The 23,615-nt window shown below is 42.7% G+C and overlaps 1 protein-coding gene across 1 annotated transcript in view; it reads left to right on the forward strand.

Moving 5' to 3' along the window:
* tcf20 (transcription factor 20) overlaps positions 1-23,235 on the forward strand; it is a 33,083-nt gene extending 9,848 nt beyond the window's left edge. The window contains exons 3-5 of the mRNA XM_084329755.1: positions 16,392-16,455; positions 16,640-16,746; positions 21,597-23,235. Of these exons, the coding sequence (XP_084185881.1) occupies positions 16,392-16,455; positions 16,640-16,746; positions 21,597-21,634 (209 nt within the window). The 3' untranslated portion in view covers positions 21,635-23,235. The remainder of the gene's footprint in view (positions 1-16,391; positions 16,456-16,639; positions 16,747-21,596) is intronic.
* The last annotated feature ends 380 nt before the right edge of the window (positions 23,236-23,615 follow it).

Below are 23,615 nucleotides of genomic sequence, written 5' to 3' on the forward strand. Positions count from 1 at the left end.
CGGGACCACCTAACAAAAAGTTTCGAGAGGAGAGGACGTTTGAAGAGACTGGCTAGGCAGCGCTACTGGGGGCTGTAGTGGTGAGTTAACTTGTTCAGTGTGCCGCAACGATGTCAAAAAGAAAAACAGAAACAACACGTTTGTCATTGTCGTGTTACTTCACAGTACAATATGCGAGTCCCCTGCTGTGGTTGTGAGTATACGTTTATTAGCTTAACTCCGTAGCAACATCACACAGGTGTATCGGTAGACAGTCTCCTCCCCACCGTATATATTCTCTCTGTCAGGATCTATGGGTAACATTACTGTATATTTGCATATCGTATATGTCACAAATGTAACAGTACTATATACCTGTAGTATGTCCCTATGCCATAAATGTCATGTCAATGTCATGCATGTCATAAATGTCACTGAATTGAAAATGGGGGACCCTGATGATGTAAACAAGACAAACGTCTTTCTCAGGTCTGCATCCCCTTAACAATTGTGTGTATTGAGCCATACTGTATTGTACCCATTCTGCAATCGGTTAAATATTGATTGATTGTTATAACGGATTGCAGAATGGGTACAATACAGTACAGCTCAATACACACAATTGTCAAGGGGTTGCAGACCAGAGAAAGACTTTCCTCTTTACATCAGGGTCCCCCATTTTCAATTCATCATAACATATATGACATACATGACATACAGATAGATAATACTGCTACATCTATACATTTATGACGTACCAGATTTACACAGTATTGTTTGTGATACAATAAGAGTCTAAAAAAGAGAGCATATACATTTGACGAAGAAACTGTACATTGGAGGAGGTTGGGTGGAGGGGGGGGGGACTGTACATTGGAGGTGGTTGGGGAGGGAAGGGTTGGGTAGGCGGGGTGGGGGGGTAACTGTACATTGGATTATCGACGAAACCGAAACAAGTAGGCTCCCTTAAAACGCCAACGCTATTAAAAAGAAATACAGTGGAGGTTAAAATAAGAATATGACTTGGCCTGAAAAAAATTTCAGTCAGGAGATTTTTTTTTGCTTTAATCCCTGTGTAGATTCTTGTGGAGGTTATTGAGAGTAATATGGGATAAACAGGTTCTACCAAGAGCCTGGTGTAGAGCAGGGGAAATTCTAATTACCAAGGAGAGTCTTTGGCCATTATAATGGCACAGAGGCTAGAAAACAATTTACTTCAGAACTGAATAGTTTAATAGATACCATAGTGCAGGAATCCAACGTTTTGCAGGGTGCATTGAACACACAGATAATATAGCACCAGATTCAGGCAGCCAAGAAAGTATTTTTAGACCTGGAAAATGTGTTTGGTACAGACTATAGATTTTACAACAGCATGGCAGAGACTAGAGATAGGCATTATGGCAGGGGGTACTATTTCCCTACTAGCATTCACAGTGGCGATGGAAGTAATTGTTAGAGCATCAAGGTGGGGAGAGACGGCAGGGTGGGCTGCTCCTCCCTCCAATCAGGGCTTACATGGATGACATGACTCTGGTGACCACAACAGACAGTGCTTTGTTAAAGAAATTATATATATACTTTCTTTTTACTATATATATATATATATATATATATATATATATATATATATATATATATATATATATATATATATATATAGTCAAAAGAAAGTTACTAGGGAAGTTAAATGATAATCTCAACTTGGCTAGGATGAAGATTAAGTCGAGAAGCATTTCATTGACCAGAGGGAAGATAATAGAAAGAATGTTTTATTAGATGAGGAAGAAATTCCATTTATAAGGGACACGCCAAGCTTGGATAGGTGGGAGTTGTTTCTTGAGGTCAGTATACATGGCGACATAACCAGGTTTGGAAAAGATTTTCGGCAGGAAATGAAAGCCGAAGAAGAACAGGTAAATTCAGTATGTAATCGGGTAGAGAGTGCAGCCATTACATTTTTCTGTGAGGGAGAAAAATGTAGAGTCAGGCCCGCTAAAGGGAGCTAATGATTGGGAGATGCAGGTAGATTTGGGAGGAAAACTTGTTGTTCCACGATAGATAGTCAGCCCTAACCTCAGGCCTGACCTGGTGTTATGGTCTGCGAGTCAGCAGATACCTAGAGTTTATTTGATAGAATTGACGGGGCCCTGGGAGGATTCAGTGGAGGCTTATGAAAAGAAAAAAGCTTAGATATGCAGATTTGTCAGCAGAAACTGAATAGCAAGGATGGAAAGCTAGGGTTTGTCCAGTAGAAGTAGGATACAGAGGGATTATTGTACAATCAACTTTATCATTATTGGGAGAGTTGGGGGTTCGTTGGTGGAGTTTGCGAAAGGCGGTAAATGAGCTGTTGGAAGAAGCATTGAAAGGAAGTCAATGGATTTGGTTGATGAGAAATAATGTCAGAGGGCGGCCAAAGTAAACATAGGGTACGAGTATTCCTATTCTTCTCTGTTGTTGCTGTTTCATGTGTGATATTGTTATCAGGAATAGTTTCGACATAAGGATAAGATAACACAATGAAGTTCTGCATATGGGTGTCATGGACAATGACAGCTAGTATGGAGGGGGGGGGGGGTTCAGGCCTGCTGGAACTAACTGTCGAGCCTTTCAGAGGTGTTGTGGGCCTAACTTGATGAAAAACTGGTGAAGGGAGATGCCCACTTGATAACCCTGGTGATATTCTGGCTCTCACTGCCTATCTATCTACATGTTGGGTTCTGGTGGCCATTAGGGGCCATGTGGTGGGGTATGTAGCATTGGCATTGTCAATACCTGGAGCTCACTTGATAGGGCACAGGTCTATTGAATTTGGCAATGATGTTTAGGGCCCATTATGGGCCATGCAATACATTCACAATGTGTAGTTAAAGTATTTATAGGCATATTATACCTTTTTTTTTGGTAATGGGAGTGGGTTTCCTCATTGTGCGATTATGCTTATCATTAGGGTACAGGTATTAAAGCGCTCCGTCTTGAGACGGATTTCCGTCAATTTGATTCGGAGTCGTGACGGATTTTCCCTTAATTGGCTACCTGGTATAATATGATTTGTAGATGCATACAGATTGAAACTAAATTGAGCCAATCAGAGGCGTCAAATAAAATATCATGAAAAAGGCCATATTTTTTCTACTGTTGCCGCGCCAAGCAGAGTCATTGGCGAGCAATAATGGCAGGACGCAGCGACTCGAGAGACAGGATTGCGCTAATAGTTCGTTGTCGGAAATGTATAATAATCGCAAGATACATTCAGACAGTGTTGGATCTAACTAAATGGATTTATGGACACATTTATGCCCGTAACCACAAAGCTTATTGAAGGGTTAGCGGCGGCGCGACGGCTCTACCGGTGAGTCCGTCAGCCTGTTATATGAAAATGTAATTGTAGTTAGGGGATATATCGATCTATTATCAATTATCAAATAGGATCGATGCAACGTAAAAAGATCGATTCATATTGCGAGCAATGCATATCCGCCCGGCCGCCACAACAGTAGCTCAGTAGCAGCGTGTGTTAACGTTAGACAGCATTGCTTCAGAGTCCGCCTATTTTGCGACCCGAAATAAGTGCCTGTTGTTTTTTTTCCCCACAACGGGTCAAATGCATCTAACATGCTTTGCATCCTCGCCATTCCTTTATGCCGTCGCATAAAGGTTGCGTTAAATACCGAAATTAACGTTGCGTTAGCGTAAGCTAACTAAGCTAAGCTGATCAGAGTCATATAGAGAGAACAGCAGAGGTCCACTAGGGGCGTTATTTTTTTTCCTAGCCGCATTTCTGGCAAGACGCTCTCTGATTGGCCGACGCCTGTTTCTACACTGGTTAAGCTTAGGCACTCTTTTGAAGTTGGTTAAGGTTAGAGTTTGTCTTAGAGCGTGACGGCAAGTTCTTTCGACGGTTAAGCTTAGGCACTCTTTCGAAGTTGGTTAAGGTTAGAGTTTGTCTTAGAGCATGGCGATAGAACGCCAGGTAGTTTGCAGGCTGTTCAACGCGGAAATGGGCAAAGACACAGCTCGTCACGCGATTGGGCAAACATGTCAGTGGCCAATCAGAGAGCGTCAGTCAGTGGCCAATCAGAGAGCGTCTGCCAGAAATGCGGCTAGGAAAAAAAATAACGGCCACTAGGGACTGGGAAGGAGGGGGGTTACTGCATTCTCGAGATAGCCCCACTACCAGGATCTGGCCGGCACTGCACCTTCGGACTCCCAATATGCCTTTTCCAGCCAAAATACAGCTCTGACAGTGAATAGGATATTAATATCGACCAAAAACAGGAGGTCTATTTGTATTAAAACAATAGATTGTTTTTCATTTAAATGTCTGGAAGAGCTCAAAAATAAAAATGTCAAATGCTATTTCCATTGCCTTTTTTTGTTGTTGATTTAAATGTTACTGATTGTGTTAAATGGGCATATAATATCGTCTCATATCGATCGCAGGCACCCGAATCGTATCGTATCGACTTTGTGATATCGGAAAATATCGTATTGTTGTCCAAAGAATCGATATCGTATCGTATCGTGATGAAACTGGTGATTCCCACCCCTAATTGTAGTGCTGTCAGACCCTGATACGGGTTGTCTTTTCCTTTTAGCTAACGCTATAGGGAGGTGTAGTCTGACGTCACTGGTTGTTCCACCCGTATAGGGATTTATCATTGGGAAAATGGATTATCGGCTATTGTAACAATTCTGCCGCATGAACATTGGCAAGCTTTCCATTTTTGCACAAAATGAGTTCCCTTCTACCACTAACATGATTGTTTAAGCATTTTTGGTTGAAACAAAGGTAGTTAAAAGGTTTTTAATTTGTCGTAAAAAAAGAACTACATTTACCACTAGGGCTAGGCAGCCTGTTGTTCAGTACGCAGCCACTATTGGCTGTCTCCTTATCCCAGTCACGGGTCATAGTACCAAGCTAGCTAGCTAACGTTAACGTTACCCCGCTAAATGCTATTACGTAGCATTATGTCTACTGTCGTGAACCATTTTAAATCGGGGCATGTAGAGGAGTTTCGGGAACGAGTAAAATGTGCAGGTCCTCTTCTCAGACCTGTGGGGCAAAGCACTGCACGCATCATGCCGGCTAGCAAGCTAGCTAGCTACACGTCACGGCATGTTGATAGCACGATAGTAGCCCCTTTCGTGACTGTGATGCACTCGGTGCATCACAGTCACGAAAGGGGCTACCATGACAGCTAACTAACGCTAACGTTACAAGCTCAAAAGCCTTATAACTACTACTACTGTCGTGTCCATAAGTTCCCTGGCAGAATACTTTGTTTGTGAGGACAAACGTATACAAAGAGGAGAGAACCATTTTAAATCGGGGCATGTTAGAGTTTCGGGAATACAAGACTAGCAAGCTAGCTAGCTACAACGAAACAATGATTTACATTAGTATTTACAGTGATTATGCAGCGAAATAACGTTATACGATTTAAAATATAAATACAAATATGGTAACGTGATTGTTGCTTTTTAAAATGGTGGTTGGCTTTAGAGATTAATGGTTATGACCACCAGAGAGATACTAGCCACAGATTCAGGGTCAGTTATTTTCCCATTGTACGAATTGTTAAGCTTATGGAATGTAAGGGAAATCTTATCCTAGGTCTGTGACTAAAGCCAGGCGTCTACGCTGTGGTGACGTCAGTCAGCAGCGCCAAATAGCAGTGTAGTTTCCCAGCGAACGAAAACATAAACGTTGTTATTTTGCTACCTTTACGATTAATTGCGAATATTTTCATGTTGAGCTATAGATTGTGGATTAATACGCACAGAAAGGTACACCATGCCAACGTTAATGCTGTATTTATCTAAAACGAGCCGATTTAGAAATGGTCAATGGGGAAATACATGGAGTGGAACAGAGGGTGGAACAGGAAAAAACGAAGATGACGTAACCACTACACCTCCCTAATATACAGTGGAGGTTAAAATAAGAATATGACTTTGCCTGGAAAAAGAAAGTTCAGTCAGGAGATGTTTTTGATATGCCGCACCCCCGCGGGAATCGACTTTACCATAAATCATAGGCTGATATACGCTACATTCTCTTTAAACATATAAATGTTACAGGACAAAAGTAATAGATTTAATCACTTTTATTCTTTTAAACTGGGTCTGACCGACCTTCAGCATACATAGACAATGAACAGGCAGGTAGATCCAGAAACGCATTCACATCATTAGGCTATGTCAGAAAACACATGTGCACAGATCCTGCATTAGGCCTACTTTAGCGGACAAAACCCAAAACCCGTTGATCTACCTCTGATACTCATCGGAGCCCATATGAGCGTGGACACTTGATTTCCGTTTAGCTAGTAGTGCTATAAGCATGGACGCGTGCATACTAAACGAAGGCAGCCTCCGATGTGTCAGAGGTGATAAAAGCTTGAGAAATAAATGGAGATGGACTTGGCTCTACGAAACGGGGGCCCTGGTTAAAAGCATTTGTGAGAATGCTGTTCATCGACTACAGCTCAGCATTCAATACCATAGTCCCCTCCAAACTCATAGCCAAGCTCAGGGACCTGGGCTTGAACTATGACCTGTGCCAGTGGGTCCTGGACTTCCTGACGGGCAGACCTCAGGTGGTAAGAGCCGGCAACTGCACCTCCTCATCCATCACGCTCAACATAGGGGCCCCCCAGGGCTGTGTTCTGAGCCCCCTCCTCTACTCCCTGTACACACATGACTGCGTAGCACAGCGGAACAACAACACCATCATCAAATTTGCTGATGACACAGTAGTGGTGGGCCTGATCTCTGCCAACGACGAAAGGGCCTACCTGGAAGAGGTAGAGAACCTGTCACAGTGGTGTCAGGAGAACTGCCTCTCCCTGAACGTCAGCAAAACAAAAGAGATGATTGTGGACTTCAGGAGGTCGGGGGTCAAGGACTACAGCCCCCTCAGCATCGACGGGGCACCAGTTGAGAGAGTGAACAGTTTCAAGTACCTCGGAGCCCACATATCCGAGGACTTGACATGGACCACACACATTGACAGTGTTGTGAAGAAGGCACGACAACGCCTCTACTTCCTCAGGCGCCTAAGGAAGTTCCAAGTCAGTCAGAAGATCCTTAGGAACTTCTACTCATGTACAATAGAGAGCATCCTGACCGGCAACATCACCTCCTGGTTTGGGAATAGCACTGCACAAGACCGTAGCAGACTACAAAGAGTGACACGTTCAGCCGAACGCACAATTAGAGGGGGGCTTCCCACCCTCCAGAACATTTACAACAAGCGGTGCAAGGGGAAGGCTAAGAGAATTATTAAGGACTCGAGCCACCCGAACAACTGCCTCTTTGAACTGCTGCCGTCAGGCAAGCGATACCGGAGTCTTATGGCGAGCACAGAAAGACTCAGAAGGAGCTTCTATCCCCAGGCCATCAGGCTGCTAAACGAACAATAATCGCTAAACGAACAATAATCACTATGCAACAACCATCAAATGCACACAGCACACACACCCACACGCACACACACACTCACTCAAACAAACAACACACTGCAGCACCCACTCTCCACACTTTAGATCACACAAACACACTTACACTTTATATTTATTGATAAAGGATTTGCACTACAACTCGTACACCTACTGTGAATTGTACCTAAACTGCACCTTGTCCATTTATGCCTTGCACTATATAGTATTGTATATTAGTACACTGCACAGTATTGTATATTGTATGGTAACTACGTCTACGAACATTGTACATATGTCTAAACTGAACACTGTGACCTCTTTTTTTTCTTCTAATTTTTACTATGTTTTTATTTCATACTTATCTTGTCATGCACAGTCTCTGGAGCGCAACAGTAAGAAGCATTTTGTACAAAAGTATTCTGTACTTCTGTATGACAACTATTAAAGAAACTTGAACTTGAAGAAACTTGAAACTAAAAGCCTCCAATGCTTATTAGTGTGTGTGCGTTTGAACGTTTGTATGTTTCAACTAGGGATGCCCCGATCGATCGGCCACCGATCGTTATCGGCCGATACTCAGTATAAATATGCAATCTGTGAATTCCGATAATGAGTCATATTCGCCGATCGCGGAAACCGATCAAGCGAAGGTCTCACTCGCTGTCTGTCTCAGACACACACAACCTGCAAACTGCCGCTGCTCCTCCTCCCTAGCCCCGCCCGCCCCCGTGTAGAGTTTGTAAACACTGAGGACTGAGAGGAGGCTCCCCTGCTCGAGTCTGTAGTGCATTCGACCTGAGCTAACGTTAGCTACCTAGCTATCGTTACTGTTTAAACAAAATTACCCAGTCAACTATTCACGTTTAGTAGGCATTGTCTAACGGTATTTAGCCGGCTAGCTACTGATAGCTCCTGATATCAACAAATGATCCAGAAAGTCTAGTAGTCCATGTTCATACCTCCGTTAGCTTGCGTTAGCTTGCGTTAGCTGACGTTAGTTCTCTGTTCAAAACGAAATGTCCCATTGAACTAAAGTTCTGTCTTAACGTCATCTAGCCGGCTAGCAGTAGCTACAGATAGCTCTTGATATCAATGTCTTATAACATTGATTCAATGCGTATTGGAGCTGAGGGCTTGCTGAATGTGAAATGACCAAAGAACCGTAACGTTACCAATAGGGTCCAGCTGCAGCGCCGGAGAATCCTTTTTGGAGCTGGAGGCTACTAGAGTACACAGACAGTGGAGCTGTTTGCAGATAGCGAGCATTTTGACTTGTTGCGTGGTGGCGATGTCTCGCAGATAATACAAGTACAAGTCTAATTATATAATATATATATTTTATAAAAAAAATATATATATATAAAATAATTTTTTAATTTCTTTTTAATCAAAAACAATCGTATCGGATCGGTATCGGCCGATATGGCTCATGACGATCGGTGATCGGTATAGGTGGCAAAAAACGTGATCGGGGCATCCCTAGTTTCAACCATACATTTCCATTTATATAAAATAAAAAATAAATTATTATATATAAAGAAAAATATATATATATATTTCCTCCTATAATAGTGGGGGTCGCGGCTCTCTGACACCGTTATTTGGGGGTCGCGGCCTGAAAAGTTTGGGAACCCCTGGTCTATAGTCAGTCAGGACAGTAGGCTACAACACAGTGGTATGTAGTCACAGTCAGGACAGTAGGCTCTACAACACAGTGGTCTATAGTCACAGTCAGCCGTCAGGACAGTAGACGCTATACAACACAGTGGTCTATAGTCCAAAGACTAGAGGAACCTCTGGATGCAGAAGACTTGTGGATTAAGTACAAGACACATACATTTGAATTTGAAATCTATATTTTATGTTATGTGTGCATAAAACCCAGAATTAGGAGTTTTCTGTATGTAAGCTGCACTTTTTTTGTTGTTGTAAAATTGCATTATGTATTATTAAAGCACCGTTTCCCTTGTTTAGCTTCTTGTTCAAGTCATAAACTTGTTCAGTTGTCACAATGTAAATGAAAACGTGCACTGAAAAGTTACAGTATGTAGATTTGTTTACAGTGTTTCCCATTAATTACCTAGACCGGGCCGCCACAGTCTAATTGGTCTCGCCACAGTTTTATAATGAACCAACACATGTTTATTAATAAAAAAATATATATATATATATATATATTTTTTTACAATACAATAGGGATGTATCAGTAGTATTGGCAGTGGTAGTAATCGTAATAGTAATCCAGTATATATATTTTCTTTTCTAAACAATAAACCAGTTCAACACAGGTAGGGATGCCCCCCGAAACCCGGTTCTAAACGGGATCCGGTACAAAATTAGTATTGATAAGCTCCGATGTTATCGGTACTGCTATCGATACTCGAGAAATTATGGAGTTTTTTTTCGAGGAATTTAAACGTTGCGAACTATCTCTCCTCTCTCTCTGTGTCGCTCTGTCTGCACGAGAAGCGGGACTGAGTTACACACAATCGCAGCTTGAGTCGCTCACACTCACACAAATGCACATACGGGTACTTGGCTCCGTGCTGAAGCGCGCAGCACACGAAACGCTCTAAAGTCTGGGTACACTTTACGAAAGTCGATGCTGACAACGCACGTTGCCACAAGTGCAATAAAACATTTGCAAGTATGGGTGGCAATACAAGCAATTTGTCAAAACATCTGTTGTCAAAACATAACATTAGTCTGCACTGCAGAAATGCGCCGTTTTCGACTGCTTTGCTCGCAGTGTTCCATCTCCATCCACTGCAGGTAAGCCAAGATACGGAGTTAGCTAGGCTAATAACGAATTATTACAAATAGGCTAATAAATAAAATATAATTGCTTAGCTAATTGTTTAGCTACAAATATATTTGAAAGATGACAACTTTTTATAGATCGTCAGGCTGAGGCTGCAGCCACCATGTCCCAGCCCACCCCTCCTCCCTCTACCACCACCGGTCCCAGCCAAGCCCAAAGTCCCTTTACCCTAGCAGCTAGAGGAAGGATGACAGAGGATAGGGTGAACGAGTGTCACAGGGTTACTGTTGCTGAAGAAATAATATTTATTTATTATATTTATTTATAATATTTATTTATAAAGTTATAAATAATAAAGCAATGTCGATTCTGTTCTTAATTAATTGTCTTTTTTTCTTGCAAAATAATAAAAAAGAACTGATAAGAGTATCGATAAAGTACCGAACCGTTAAGCAGTATCGATAAGAGTAGTAGTATCGATAAAATCCTAACGATACCCATCCCTAAACACAGGTAACCACTTTTGCTTCATTTCTTTGATGGCTCAAATGTATGCTCTAGTCGATTTTGTGTTTTGAGCCCCCGGAACCCCCTAGACGGGCCGAGGTTCACCCACCACAGTCTCACAAAATCCTGTGGGAAACACTGTGTTTATTTGTATGACAGAGTCAGAGTCAACCCTTGCAATCAGTTTTATTTAAAACAGCATTGATATTACGTAAAAGCAAACTGGCAATAGAAAAGATGTTCAAAATAATCTAGTTCCCTTAAAACGCTAACGCTATTAAAAATATATATATAGTGGAGGTTAAAATAAGAATATGACTTGGCCTGAAAAAAAGTTCAGTCAGGAGATTTTTTTGCTTTAATCCCTGAGGGTACAAGTATATTGTGTTTTATTATAAATTAAATTAACAGTATTGATGTACAGTATAAACAGTGAATGAGTCGCTAGGCACTATAGGCTTTTTTACTATAGTAGTATAGAATAGAATAGAAATACTTTAATCATCCAGAGGAAAATTTGACACTACAAATCGCTCACAGTAAACAGTATACATTTAGGTAGACAAAAAAGAAGTCACGAATAAGAATTAAAATAAGCCTAAGAATAAAATACGGTCTGGGATATACATTTCCTATGTTACATTCTAATATAAAATATACAGTAAAAATATACAGAACTATACAGTATGTGTAAAATTGTACTATGTTCGGTTTAAAAGTAAAAGTCCAGGAACATAGTACTGTCACCCTGTCCTCATTGATGCAGTGAATCACAGTGATGCATTGAAAAGTCTGATCGCTGTCGGAATTAAGGACTTCCTGTGCCGTTCAGAGTCTTAAGGCCTCTACATGCTACAGCAACTGCGACGCGACTGCAACACAACATCCACAACGCAACAATGTTGCAGACACTCTGCCTTTATGCTTCTGCAACATCCACGCGCAGCCTATGCAACATTGTACCCCGTATGTAGCTAGGTTCCCTAGATGAAACTTCCCTCCTCAACCAACCCATTCATAACAACCCATATAATAGCCGTGTTTATGTTTGTTTTTGCTCGTGTTCTTGTATATAGTGTAATATAGTTATATTTAGTTCGTTTGTTATGTTTGTTAGTTCGTTAGTTTAAACTTTAGGTTAGTTGTAACGTTAGTTTAGGTTCGTTTTAACGTTAGATAATGTACAAAATAAGGCGGCTAGGTGATGCAGTGGGCAAGGCGCTCACCACCAATGCAGGAGACGCTGGGTTCGAGCCCAGCTCTCCGCATTGCATTCAGCTTTGCTGGTCGTTCATACTAATACATTTGGCAGTATTAGGGGGTGGGAAGCTGATGGGTGGGGATCGGACGTTGTGGACAGCGACTCCTACAGGTCGGTTGGTGCGCCTGCGCAGTAGAATCAGGAAGCGACGGGGGCGGCGTCCCTCCAAAGCGCAGACCCCCGACGCTGAAAGATCGCGCTGTGCAGGTGAAAAGATGCGACGGCTGCTACCTCGAGTACCGGAGGGGACTCGTGCAATGTATGGCTTCGTCCACATTACAGCCGGCTTGTGGGAGGCATGGCCAAACAGCGTTCGAGACAGGGGAGGGTAGAATTGGACGATACGAAATTGGGATGGGAGAAAAATAGAAAAATGGGAGAAAAAGTAGATAAAAAAAAAAGATAATGTACAAAATAAACGTCTTTCCTGTGTTTTAGACGTTGCTCTTTTATTTTGAAACCCCCCGACCGGAAGTATTTATGATGCTGTCGCTATCGGCTTGTGTAGTATTCTCAAGTTTCAAGTTTCTTTAATAGTTGTCATACAGAAGTACAGAATACTTTCATACAAAATGCTTCTTACTGTTACGCTCCAGAGACTGTGCTAGACAAGATAGTATCAAATAACATAGTATAGCATGTAATTTTAGAAGAAGAAAATGAGGTCACAGTGTTCGGTATAGACATATGTACAATGTTCTGAGTTACCATATAATATACAATACTATGCAGTGTACTAATGTACAGTACTATATAGTGCAAAGCAGAAATGGGATGAGGTACAATTTAGGTACAATTTACAGTAAGGTGTACGAGTTGTAGTGCAATCCTTCATCAATAAATATAAAGTGTGGGGAGTGGGTGCTACAGTGTGTTTGTTTAAAGTGGGTGTGTGCTATAAAGTGTGTGGAGTGGGTGCTACAGTGTGTTTGTTTAAAGTGAGTGTGTGCGTGTGGATGTATGTGCTATGTGCGTTTGGTGGTTGTTGTTGTGTAGTGTTCATTCATTGTTCGTTTAGCAGCCTGATGGCCTGGGGATAGAAGCTTCTTCTGAGTCTTTCTGTGCTCGCCTTGAGACTCCGGTATCGCTTGCCTGACCGCAGCAGTTCAAAGAGGCAGTTGTTCGGGTGACTGGAGTCTTTAATGATTCTCTTCGCCTTGCCCTTGCAACGCTTGTTGTAAATGTTCTGGAGGGTGGGGAGCCCCCCTCCAATTGTGCGTTCGGCTGAACGTGTCACTCTTTGTAGTCTGCTTCGGTCTTGTGCAGTGCTATTCCCAAACCAGGAGGTGATGTTGCCGGTCAAGATGCTCTCTATTGTACATGAGTAGAAGTTCTTAAGGATCTTCTGACTGACTTGGAACTTCCTTAGGCGCCTGAGGAAGTAGAGGCGTTGTCGTGCCTTCTTCACAACACTGTCAATGTGTGTGGTCCATGTCAAATCCTTGGATATGTAGGCTCCGAGGTACTTAAAGCTGTTGACTCTCAACCGGTGCCCCGTCGATGCTGAGGGGGCTGTAGTCCTTGACCCCCGACCTCCTGAAGTCCACAATCATCTCCTTTGTTTTGCTGACGTTCAGGGAGAGGCTGTTTTCCTGGCACCATCCCGCCAGGACCTTGACCTCTTCCAGGTAGGCCCTCTCGTCGTTGGCAGAGATCAGGCCCACCACCACTGTGTCGTCAGCAAATTTGATGATTGTATTGCTACTCCGCTGAGCCACACAGTCGTGTGTGTACAGGGAGTAGAGGAGGGGACTCAGAACACAGCCCTGGGGGGCCCCTATGTTGAGGGTGATGGATGAGGAGGTGCAGTTGCCTGCTCTCACCACCTGGGGTCTGCCAGTCAGGAAGTCCAAGACCCACTGGCAGAGGTCATAGTTCAAGCCCAGGTCCCTGAGCTTGGCTATGAGTATGGAGGGGACTATGGTATTGAATGCCGAGCTGTAGTCGATGAATAGCATTCTCACATAGTTCCCCTGCCTCTTGTCCAGGTGTGATGCTGCTGTGTGCAGCACATGGGCTATGGCGTCCTCCGTGGACCTGTTGGGGCGGTATGCAAATTGCAGGGGGTCCATGTTGATGTGTTTGTTAGTGTCTGTAGATTGTTGGTGAACAACTAACTTTAGGTTCGTTTTAACGTTAGCTAGCAGCAGGGATGGATGCCGTTGTGCAAATGCAGGCAGCCATGGGAGGAAATTAGGCCATTTTACTCGCCAAATGCGAGTATTCTTTATGTTTGGCGAGTGATTCATGAACACACTGGCGAGTAGTAAACAAAACAAAAAAATCATTCTGCAATCTGCTGATTCGCTCACTGGCACAAGCCGAACTCTGACTCCCCCCTTATGATTCCTCCCATTTGCGCCTCATAATAATCCATAACCAATGAACATCATCGTTGCGCTCTAAGCTCCTCCAATGAACACTCGTTTTCTAGAAGATGCCGCCCATCTAGGGGAAGTGGACAGACCACTGCGTGCGGCCCTACAGACTCCTGTCACCGGCTTGACAACGTAGACAAACTTAGACAAAAACACATCAGTGGATGAAAATAATTGTGTGTAGAGTCGTCGCTTTTCGGATATCAGTGCGGTCTGACATGGGGGCGGTCTCCTTCGTGTCGGATGAGAATGACAAGTGGGCGTGAGGCTAACGATTCCACTCACTCACGGCTAGCTACCTAGCATGTAACAAGCTACCATAACGCGCGTTCAACATAGTGGACTATACTGAGCGGCTTTGCTTAAATGCAGCCGAGTGACATTTTATTATTACCGAATTATAACCCCCTCCTCCCCAGATCCACAACCAGTTCCCTGGTCTTCGTCACATTTAGCTGCAGGTGGTTTTTATCGCACCATGTGACAAAGTCTTCCACCAGTGCCCGGTATTCCCCCTCATCACTGTCCTTAATACATCCCACTATCGCAGAGTCATCAGAAAACTTCTGAGGGTGCAGGACTATGACCGATAGTGGAAGTCGTTGGTGTAGAATGATGGTGAAGAGGAAGGGAGAGAGGACTGTCCAGTGTTGCTGACCATATAAATACACTATGGGTAATATAACCAATCTAGCCAGAAAGTCACAATCCAAATTTCTTGAAACGTTATGAATAGAATGAGGGGGCTGTCATCATGGTGCAGAGTTCATCAAGGTGACAGATCAGTTGAGTGGAAGAAGCTGGTCCTGAGCCTGCTGGGCCTGGGACTGAGATTCCGGTAGTGCCTCCCAGAGGGGAGGAGGGCAAACAGTCTGTGGTCGGGGTGAGAGGCTTCTTCATACACCGTTTGTGCTGGACAGCCTCACTTGCAGGGAGTGGTCTACCGGTGATGCGTTGGCCGGTTTTCCCACCCTCTGCAGTGCTTTCCCAGTTTGAGGCAGAGCAGTTGCCGTAGTTGCCGTAATAGACTGTGATGCAGTTGGTGAGGATGCTTTCTATGGCGCATTGATAGAAGTTCACCAGAATCTGAGGGGACAGGTGGGCTTTCCTCAGTCTCCTCAGGAAGAAGAGACGCCGGTGAGCTTTCTTGACCAGTGACAAGGTGTTAAGGGTCCAAGAGAGGTCCTTGGAGAAGATGTGGACACCCAGAAACTTGAAGCTGCTATCGTCCAGATGGGAGGGGGCTGAGTGTAGCGCTGGTATTACTAACGGGTCTGAGCAAGAATTTCAACCACATTTGGGTGTACGAGCTTGTGTAAACATGTTATTATAGGCCCACAAAGGTAGGAGTTCTTACAAAAATGGTGGCATTCCTCTTTAACTCTTCTGCCCCCTTAGCGACTATTTTGTGTTTTTTGCCTATATTTTTTTGTGTTTCTGTGTACAACGATGGCTGTGTTGATTATTATGTCATGAAATTGTGTCCGTTTGCTTATTTTCCATATATTCACAGAATTTGAAAAGATTAGATTTTGAAACCCTCTAACACAAAAGTTAACAATATTAGCTTACAAACCGTCCATAGTGGTTTATTTCTTGCCATGGGGGTTAGGGTTAGGGTTAGGGTTACCCAGACAGAAAGATTAGGAGAAGGTAAAATCGCATCCCTGTGCCCGTGCCCACCCCAACACTTGCTCAACAGTCCCCTAACCCCAACCCCAACCCTAACCCTAACTATAACCCTACAAACGGAAATATTTGGAATCTTTGATAGATATGTTGAGTTCGGTTCATAGTGGTATTCATAAAAAAATTATTGGAACGAAATATTACAAATTAAGTTTTTTATGAGCTTGAACGTGATGCAATCTTTTCATGCACTAAGGTGACAACTCTGTCAGTTACTTAACAAGGCACAAGGGTTAAAACAGGTACATTGTAAAAAGGCAACCTCATGTAAAAGGTTACATGCCGTGCCCTCAGTGTCATCCTTTCCACCTGTGAAAGATTTATTATGAAGCTGAAAGCAGTATTGATGTTGACTCTCCCCTCCTCAGATTGCTCTCTGAACGAAGATAACTTCTCACTGCGCTGTCCGAAGCACAAGGTAAAGAGGGAGAGGTTGGTTATCATCTGTCTTCTAGGGAAATTTACTTCATCACAAAAACTACTCTACTACTCCATCACCAGCTTATCATCGAGTCAACTCAAATGTCTCCATCTCTCTGCCCTTCTGCCTCCTCATCCTCCTCCTAATCCTCCTCATCTTCCTCTTCCTACTCATCCTCCTTTTTTCCTTGTCCAGTTTCCCCAGAGCAGTCGGCCACCCAAGTCCGTCTACCTGGAGCAGTCAGAGAGAGGCTGACGGAAACAGTGGAGATGACAACACACAGGAATCTGAAATAAGTAATGGTGTGTGTCTGTGGCATCTTATTTTCCACGCCCTAGTTGGTGCACTAGGCCAATCGGCAATGCCGGACAATATTAACCATAAGCTCACTGGTGAAGAAAATGGGGGAAAGTGAGGCGTCTGTGTGTGCATGAGAGGGAAAGACAGAGTGACTTGATTTGCAGTGCTTTTCTGATTAATTTAAGTTGGTTGAATCACAACATTCAGCATATTCCTGTATCGGTACATTTGTTTATTTTTCAATGAGAAATGAGTTTCCACCAGATGACCCTCATTCATTACCCTGGGGCTGCTCAGTTTGTTTTCTAATGTGGAACGACATGCTCCCAATTTAATTTAATCTAACAATTAGATAAAAGTACCAATAAAAGTCTATAGAGTCGTTCAGAACTAAACCCCATTTGTGATGTCATACCAAAACAAAAATAAATAAAATCAATTAGCTTTAATGAATCAATAAGCTGTTCTTTTTGGAGTATGGCTGCGGTCTTACTGGTCTTTGGCCACAGCAAGTATCCTTGCATGCTGGTGCAAAAGTGTACTGTGCTGGTTATGATGCTGCATGGTGTTCAAGTCAATCACATTCACTGCTCCTCAGCACACATCCTTTCGGCTGCTCCCACATTGGTTGGGCGTAGGTGTGTCACCTGATTTCACAAGTCAACGTTGAACTAATTTGAACTTTGCTAATCGAGGCAGCAGTTCCAATGGAAGGCGAATGGTCTGCCACAGTAGATGCCTTGGACTTTTCACCAGGACACTTCAAAATAGACCCAGAGTAAGACACTGGAGCACTCATACTGTCTACACATTTATTGCAGGTTATTTTTGTCAATTGGCTGGCAATTGCTTAATTATGTGAGAGGATATATATACATCCCCCTTTTCTTTGTTCTTCTGTTGACTCTGAGGAAGACACTTGTCCAAACGTCAGTCACCCCCCTGCAATAAACGTGTAGACGGTATGAGTGCTCCAGTGTTTTACTCTGGGTGGTCTATTTTGAAGTGCCCGGCTTCACTTCTGGGGCTTGGTGCACGGGACGTTTGTGTAGTTCTCTCTCCAGTATGGCTGCCTGTAACCATTGGTAACCACTTTCAAAAGAAAATGCCTAATTTCGGTACAGTGACTTGTTTATAAGATCCACTAATAGTTTTGTTGATGTATTTCTCATATAGCAACACATAGCAACCATTGTCTCTTCTAGTGATGCACCGATGTGAAAATTGTGGCCGATACCGATAACCGATATTAATATTGCTGTTCTGGCCGATACCGATATTTACCAATGTCAATATCTCTGTATAGAAAACGCTTTTTTATTTACTTTTGTAACTTATTTTCAAAAATGACTGATATTTTGAAACTATTTAAAGGCGACATGCATTGCTATTCCTAGCACTATTTGGGCAACTTTACACAATTCCTGAGTCTATTGAACACATCTGTAAGCTTTTATTTAAAAAGAAAAATGCATTGTTTTATATTTCTAATCAAGTACTCAAAAGCCACATTTTTCTCCCTTTGGATTTCAGGCTGTGTTGGCCTGGCTCCGCCCATAAGCACTTTGAGTGACAGTCATCCACACAGTCTGCGACTGGCACAGAGATAGAGGGAGGGAGGGAGGGAGGGAGGGAGGGAGGGAGGGAGGGAGGGAGAGAGGGAGAGAGGGAGGGACACATAGCATAAAGTTATCTCTCCACTGCTTCCCTGCGAGGTCCAGGTTGTGTGTAAATGAGTATGTGCTACTGCTGCTTCCCCGCGAGGTCCAGGTTGTGTGTAAATGAGTATGTGCTACTGCTGCTTCCCCACGCGAGGTCCAGCCCAGGTTGTGTGTAAATGAGTATGTGCTACTGCTGCTTCCTCGCGCGCGTTTTTTCCCGCCGACAGAAGCTCCTCTCTCTCTCTCTCTCTCTCTCTCTCTATGTCTCTCTCTCTCTATGTCTCTCTCTCTCTCTATGTCTCTCTCTCTCACTCGCTTGTTGTCTGCCTCGCTCTGTTTGAGGAAGTGACGATAATTCCACTCGCTCTGCTGTCGCTGTCAGCAAAACCGTCAAATCAGAACAGCTTAGTTGAGTGAGGGAAGATCTCGTGAACTCGAGACTAGACTGATGAGTCAATATGGTAATTAGAGACACAGACCCATTGATACTAACCCCTATTACTATAAAACCATGCTAAACACAGAAAAAAGCCATTTATAATGCATGTCCCCTTTAAGGCCAAAACATGTAAAAATATATATATATATATAATAATAATAATAATAATAATTTTTAATATCTGCCCATATCAGCCCTATCTTGATATCGGACCAATACCGATATTATATCGGCGGCGGATATATCATGCATCACTAGTCTCTTCCATTGCCATGTACAAAACAATGCTATGTTAGAGGCATCCATGTTGGAAGAACTACACAAACATTCTGTGCAAGGTCTCTAGTGAGTAGTTTTGAATGAGACAAAATAAGCATTTGTATTGACATTTCTTTATTGGGAATAACCCCTTGAGATGAGACCATCTCGTTTTCAAGGGAGTCCGCAAAGACAAAATACAGTTATTATATTTTGACAATCTTGTATATTAAAAAATAAACTGAATAAACAACGCCAGCCAAAAAGATTATAATAAAAAGCATACATCCCCCCATACATGTCAACAACAACAACAACACAACGACAAGTACATGAACAACAACAACAGCAATGGTTCATATATCTGTTATTATGATATTGAGGTCAAAAGCATGAGCAGGTCATCTCACAGTGAGAGGACAGCATAGTTTTAAACAATTTAAAAGATGATATTGAACGAATGTGGACAGGTAGATTTGTGCTAATGTGGCGGCGGCCTCAGGAACACTGTCCACCTAATTTACTGCCCTGTTTGTAAAATGTAAAAAGAGTTTACTACACCCACCAAAATCAGTTTCTTCACACATGAAATTGTTGAGAATATATAAAATATGATAAGAACTTTTAAACTGAGGAATAAACTTAAAAGTTGATAAGTGATATTTTGTCATAACGCTGTTATGACAATCAATCAGACCCTCAGAAATGCTTTTTGATGCAATTCAGTGACCCTGGGCCATGTTTCAGCATTTCACCACAATGAAGAGAGGCTTTCTTTTTGAAAGAAGACATTCTATGTGCAAAACTATATTCACATTCACTGTGTCTTTCTTATCAACATTGATGTGAAGCTCGCTAGCCCACAGTGGTGGCCTAAAGGCAGTGGTGGCCTAAAGGCAGAGGCTAAAGGAAGAGGTGGCCTAAAGGCAGAGGTGGCCTAAAGGCAGAGGTGGACTAAAGGCAGAGGTGGCCTAAAGGCAGAGGTGGCCTAAAGTAAAGACAGAGCTGGACTAAAGCTTAAAGAAGCAGGCTTGTGACCGGAAGGTCGCCGGTTCGATCCCCTGGACCAGCAGGGAAAATATGGGAGAAGGTAAATTAATAATGCTCTCAACGCCTGTCGTTGAAGTGCCTTTGAGCCAGAGCATGTGAGCGGCGCGGAGCGGCCGAGAAATCCGCTCTTCGCTCTAGACGGCTGAGTTCCGCTCTCATTCGCTCATGTTGGCCCGCCCCCCAAGCCGCTCAGCGCTCAGCTTCATTTGCGCATCAAGCGCTCCCCGCTCCACAGCCCGCTCAGCAGATTTTTTTTTTTTTTTTGGAGCATGATGTAAATTAGCTTGATTTGACTAAACTACAACAGTCTGCACCCCCTGGGCCGCTTAACAATTGTTTGTATTGAGCCGTATTGTATTGTACCCATTCTGCAATGTTAAATAACGTTTATCCATTCAACTAGCTGTACTATGCTAAGGTAGCTAGCCTAGCCGCAATGCTATGGCCGATCCCATTCACGTTAGCATGTAAGCTAACAACAACAGTGCTCTTTTTGTGAGACTAAACTCCGCTCTTGGTGGTACATTGTTTTGATGACTCTGCACCCCCTGGGCCCCTTAACAATTGTTTGTATTGAGCCGTATTGTATTGTACCCATTCTGCAATGTTAAATAACGTTTATCCATTCAACTAGCTGTACTATGCTAAGGTAGCTAGCCTAGCTGCAATGCTATGGCCGATCCCATTCACATTAGCATGTAAGCTAACAACAACAGCGCTTTTTGAGAAACTCTCCGCTCTTGGTGGTACATTGTGATGATGTTGGTTTCGTTTCATCAATAAATGAGGCAGAACACAGTGAATGTATCCTCTTTTTTTTTATTGCGCTTTGTTTGTTTCTCACTGAAAATAAATGTTGCGTTCACCCGAGGTCCCGAGGTGATTTAAAGATGGCGGATTCTACTTTGACTTAGCAGGATGTGTAGTGACGGTTCACCCTTCTGATTGGTTAAAAATTACATTCATGTTTGTACATCGCCACCTATTCTTTGGCATTGTACTACATGTATATTACATCAGTTTAAACCAGTGTGATCGTGTGCACTGAGCGTCTGGGAGCGGCTTGGAGCGGAGGAGAGCTCTCGCTCCGGAGTCGCTCTGACCCATTTTAAAACCCACTCCACCCTCACTTCAAAATCCACCGCTCCGCTCCGCTCACATGCGCTGCTTTGAGCAAGCAGAAGTGCCTTTGAGTGCCCCCAAACTGCTAACCGGGCGTTGCCCACTACTCCTAAATAGTCAGGATTGGTTAAATGCAGAGGAAACCATAAGCAAGAGAGACAGAGGACAAATTCCTGGCATGTGTGCACATTTACTTGGCAATGAACAGATTATATTTTGTGTGTGAAGCCTAACATGTTCTCATTCAGTTTCTCTGTCAGCGTTTGTGAACACTGGTGTAGAGTTTGCTAACCCAAATCCCTTTGTGTTTCCCCCGTTTTAGGCGAGCTTGGGCGACAGGGGACTGAGAATTGTTTGTGAAGGAGCCCTAATCAGGATGGGATGGGACAGTTATTGTCTCTCTGACTGACCGATAGATGGACATCGCATACAGAGAGGGAAACAAGAGGACTGTACCATTTCTCAACGTGAATCAACATAAAAACATTTAAGACAATGTGGGGGACACATGTTTTTTTCAAAGAGATGTATCGCTCTTTACTTTAATTAAAACAGAAAAAGACAACAAAAAAAGTTATTAGAGCAACACAGAGGAATGGAACTACAAAAGACGTGGAAAAAACAACAACAAAGGCCTTGTTGGGACAAAAGGAGACATTGTGAGTGACGGAAAAAACTTAACGGGATGTCCTTTTAAGAGAAGAAATGAAAAACAAACTGACTCTCGGCTTTCTGGAGATACCCTCAAACTATTTTAACTTTCCATCATCATGTATTATCATTTTTTCCTTTTTTTATTTTCTTCCTTTCTTTTAATCAGTATCGGGAGCAAGGCCTTCGAGAGGACAGCGACAGAATGTGAGGGGGTCAAAGCGTGGTGACGAAAAGAGAGAATTTTAACCATCTACTTACTAAGTAGTATTTTATCATAAATATTATGATGATAATCATTATTATTTTAGTCATCATCATCATCATTATTTTTTATTATTATTATTATTTCTTATCAGCATCAGTATTTACTCATTGAAATGAAATTGATGTATCTCACTTTATATTTGGTTAGACATATCATGAATTGGATGTTTTATCATTCCTTGGAGGGGGAGGAGCCAGAGTGACATCATTTGGAATGTCAGGGTCGAGTTGCCGCAAAGACATTATTGCCTTGGAGGACGGACATCTGTTGCCTTTCAAAGAGTTTGTGCGTGTGTGTGTGTGTGTGTGAATGAAGTGTGAATGCGTGAATATAGAAAATGTGGATATCTTGAGTCCATTTTTGGTCCTTTTTGAAAAGTGTTCTTATTTTTAATCCTTGCAGGGTTTTTACGGTACAGAGTGGTAATTCATGATGAAAAAAAAAACAGATGGACACACAATCTTATTTTTCAAGTAGAAAATATTCGTTAACGTGCAAAGGAGAAGGATGAAGCCCTCGGAAGGAGATGGTGACACTATGGACTAATGCATGCCTGCCGTGTTTAACCGTGCAGACTGGAGCAAGACTTAAGGACAGGTCCAAGCACTTGCCTTGGGGTTGGAACTGTACCGAGTTCACAAGTGGAGAGTCCCCACTCCTTGGTATGTTTTGTGTACCAAGTTACGTTTGACTGACAGATATCAGTCTTAACCAGGCATCGAAAAGACCTTTTGGATCCGAATCTTTTTTTTTTCTTTTTTGGGAGAGGGTGTTGTAAGAGTGGATGTGATTGGCCGACTGAACTGTCCAATGAGGAGTCGGAGTGTCCAAGTACTTTTGAATGGGTTCATTCCTCGGTGACACTACAGTGGTTTGGCGGCGAGACACGAAATCCATTCAAAAGAGGCATTGCCATAAAAACTTAACAGTGAGTCGTATGTGGTGTTGTCTTTAATTTTTTATTGTTATTCTTGTAAAAAAAAAAAAAGAGGAAAAAAAGGCAAACTGAAAGAACAGTTACACTATTGAAACCATGCTGTACTAGATACCTGTCAATATGTATATGAATTATGAATACACTTTAAAAATGCTTCAAGAATTATCTCCTCACTTCTTACAACTATTCTGTGTTCTTTTTAAAGTTGTTCGCTTTCTTTCCCGGCGCAAGTCGATTTTCAGTGTCCTAATTTATTCATTTACCAGAATATCTCTCTTTCTCTCACACTCAATCACTCACACACACACACAGGCTACCCTCTCTTTCTATCATCACGCATAACAGACTCTCCACTTCTATCTTTTTTCTCTTTCTTTTTATTCTCCTGAAACCCATAATTCCATTCTGGCTTTTTCTCAAATTGTCTGTGGTTGGCCATATTCAATTTAAATTCTCTTGAGTCTAAAAATCTTTCTTTACAAAGG

This window comes from Notolepis coatsorum, assembly GCF_963971535.1.
Source record: "Notolepis coatsorum genome assembly, chromosome: 14".
Taxonomy (NCBI): Eukaryota; Metazoa; Chordata; class Actinopteri; order Aulopiformes; family Paralepididae; genus Notolepis; species Notolepis coatsorum.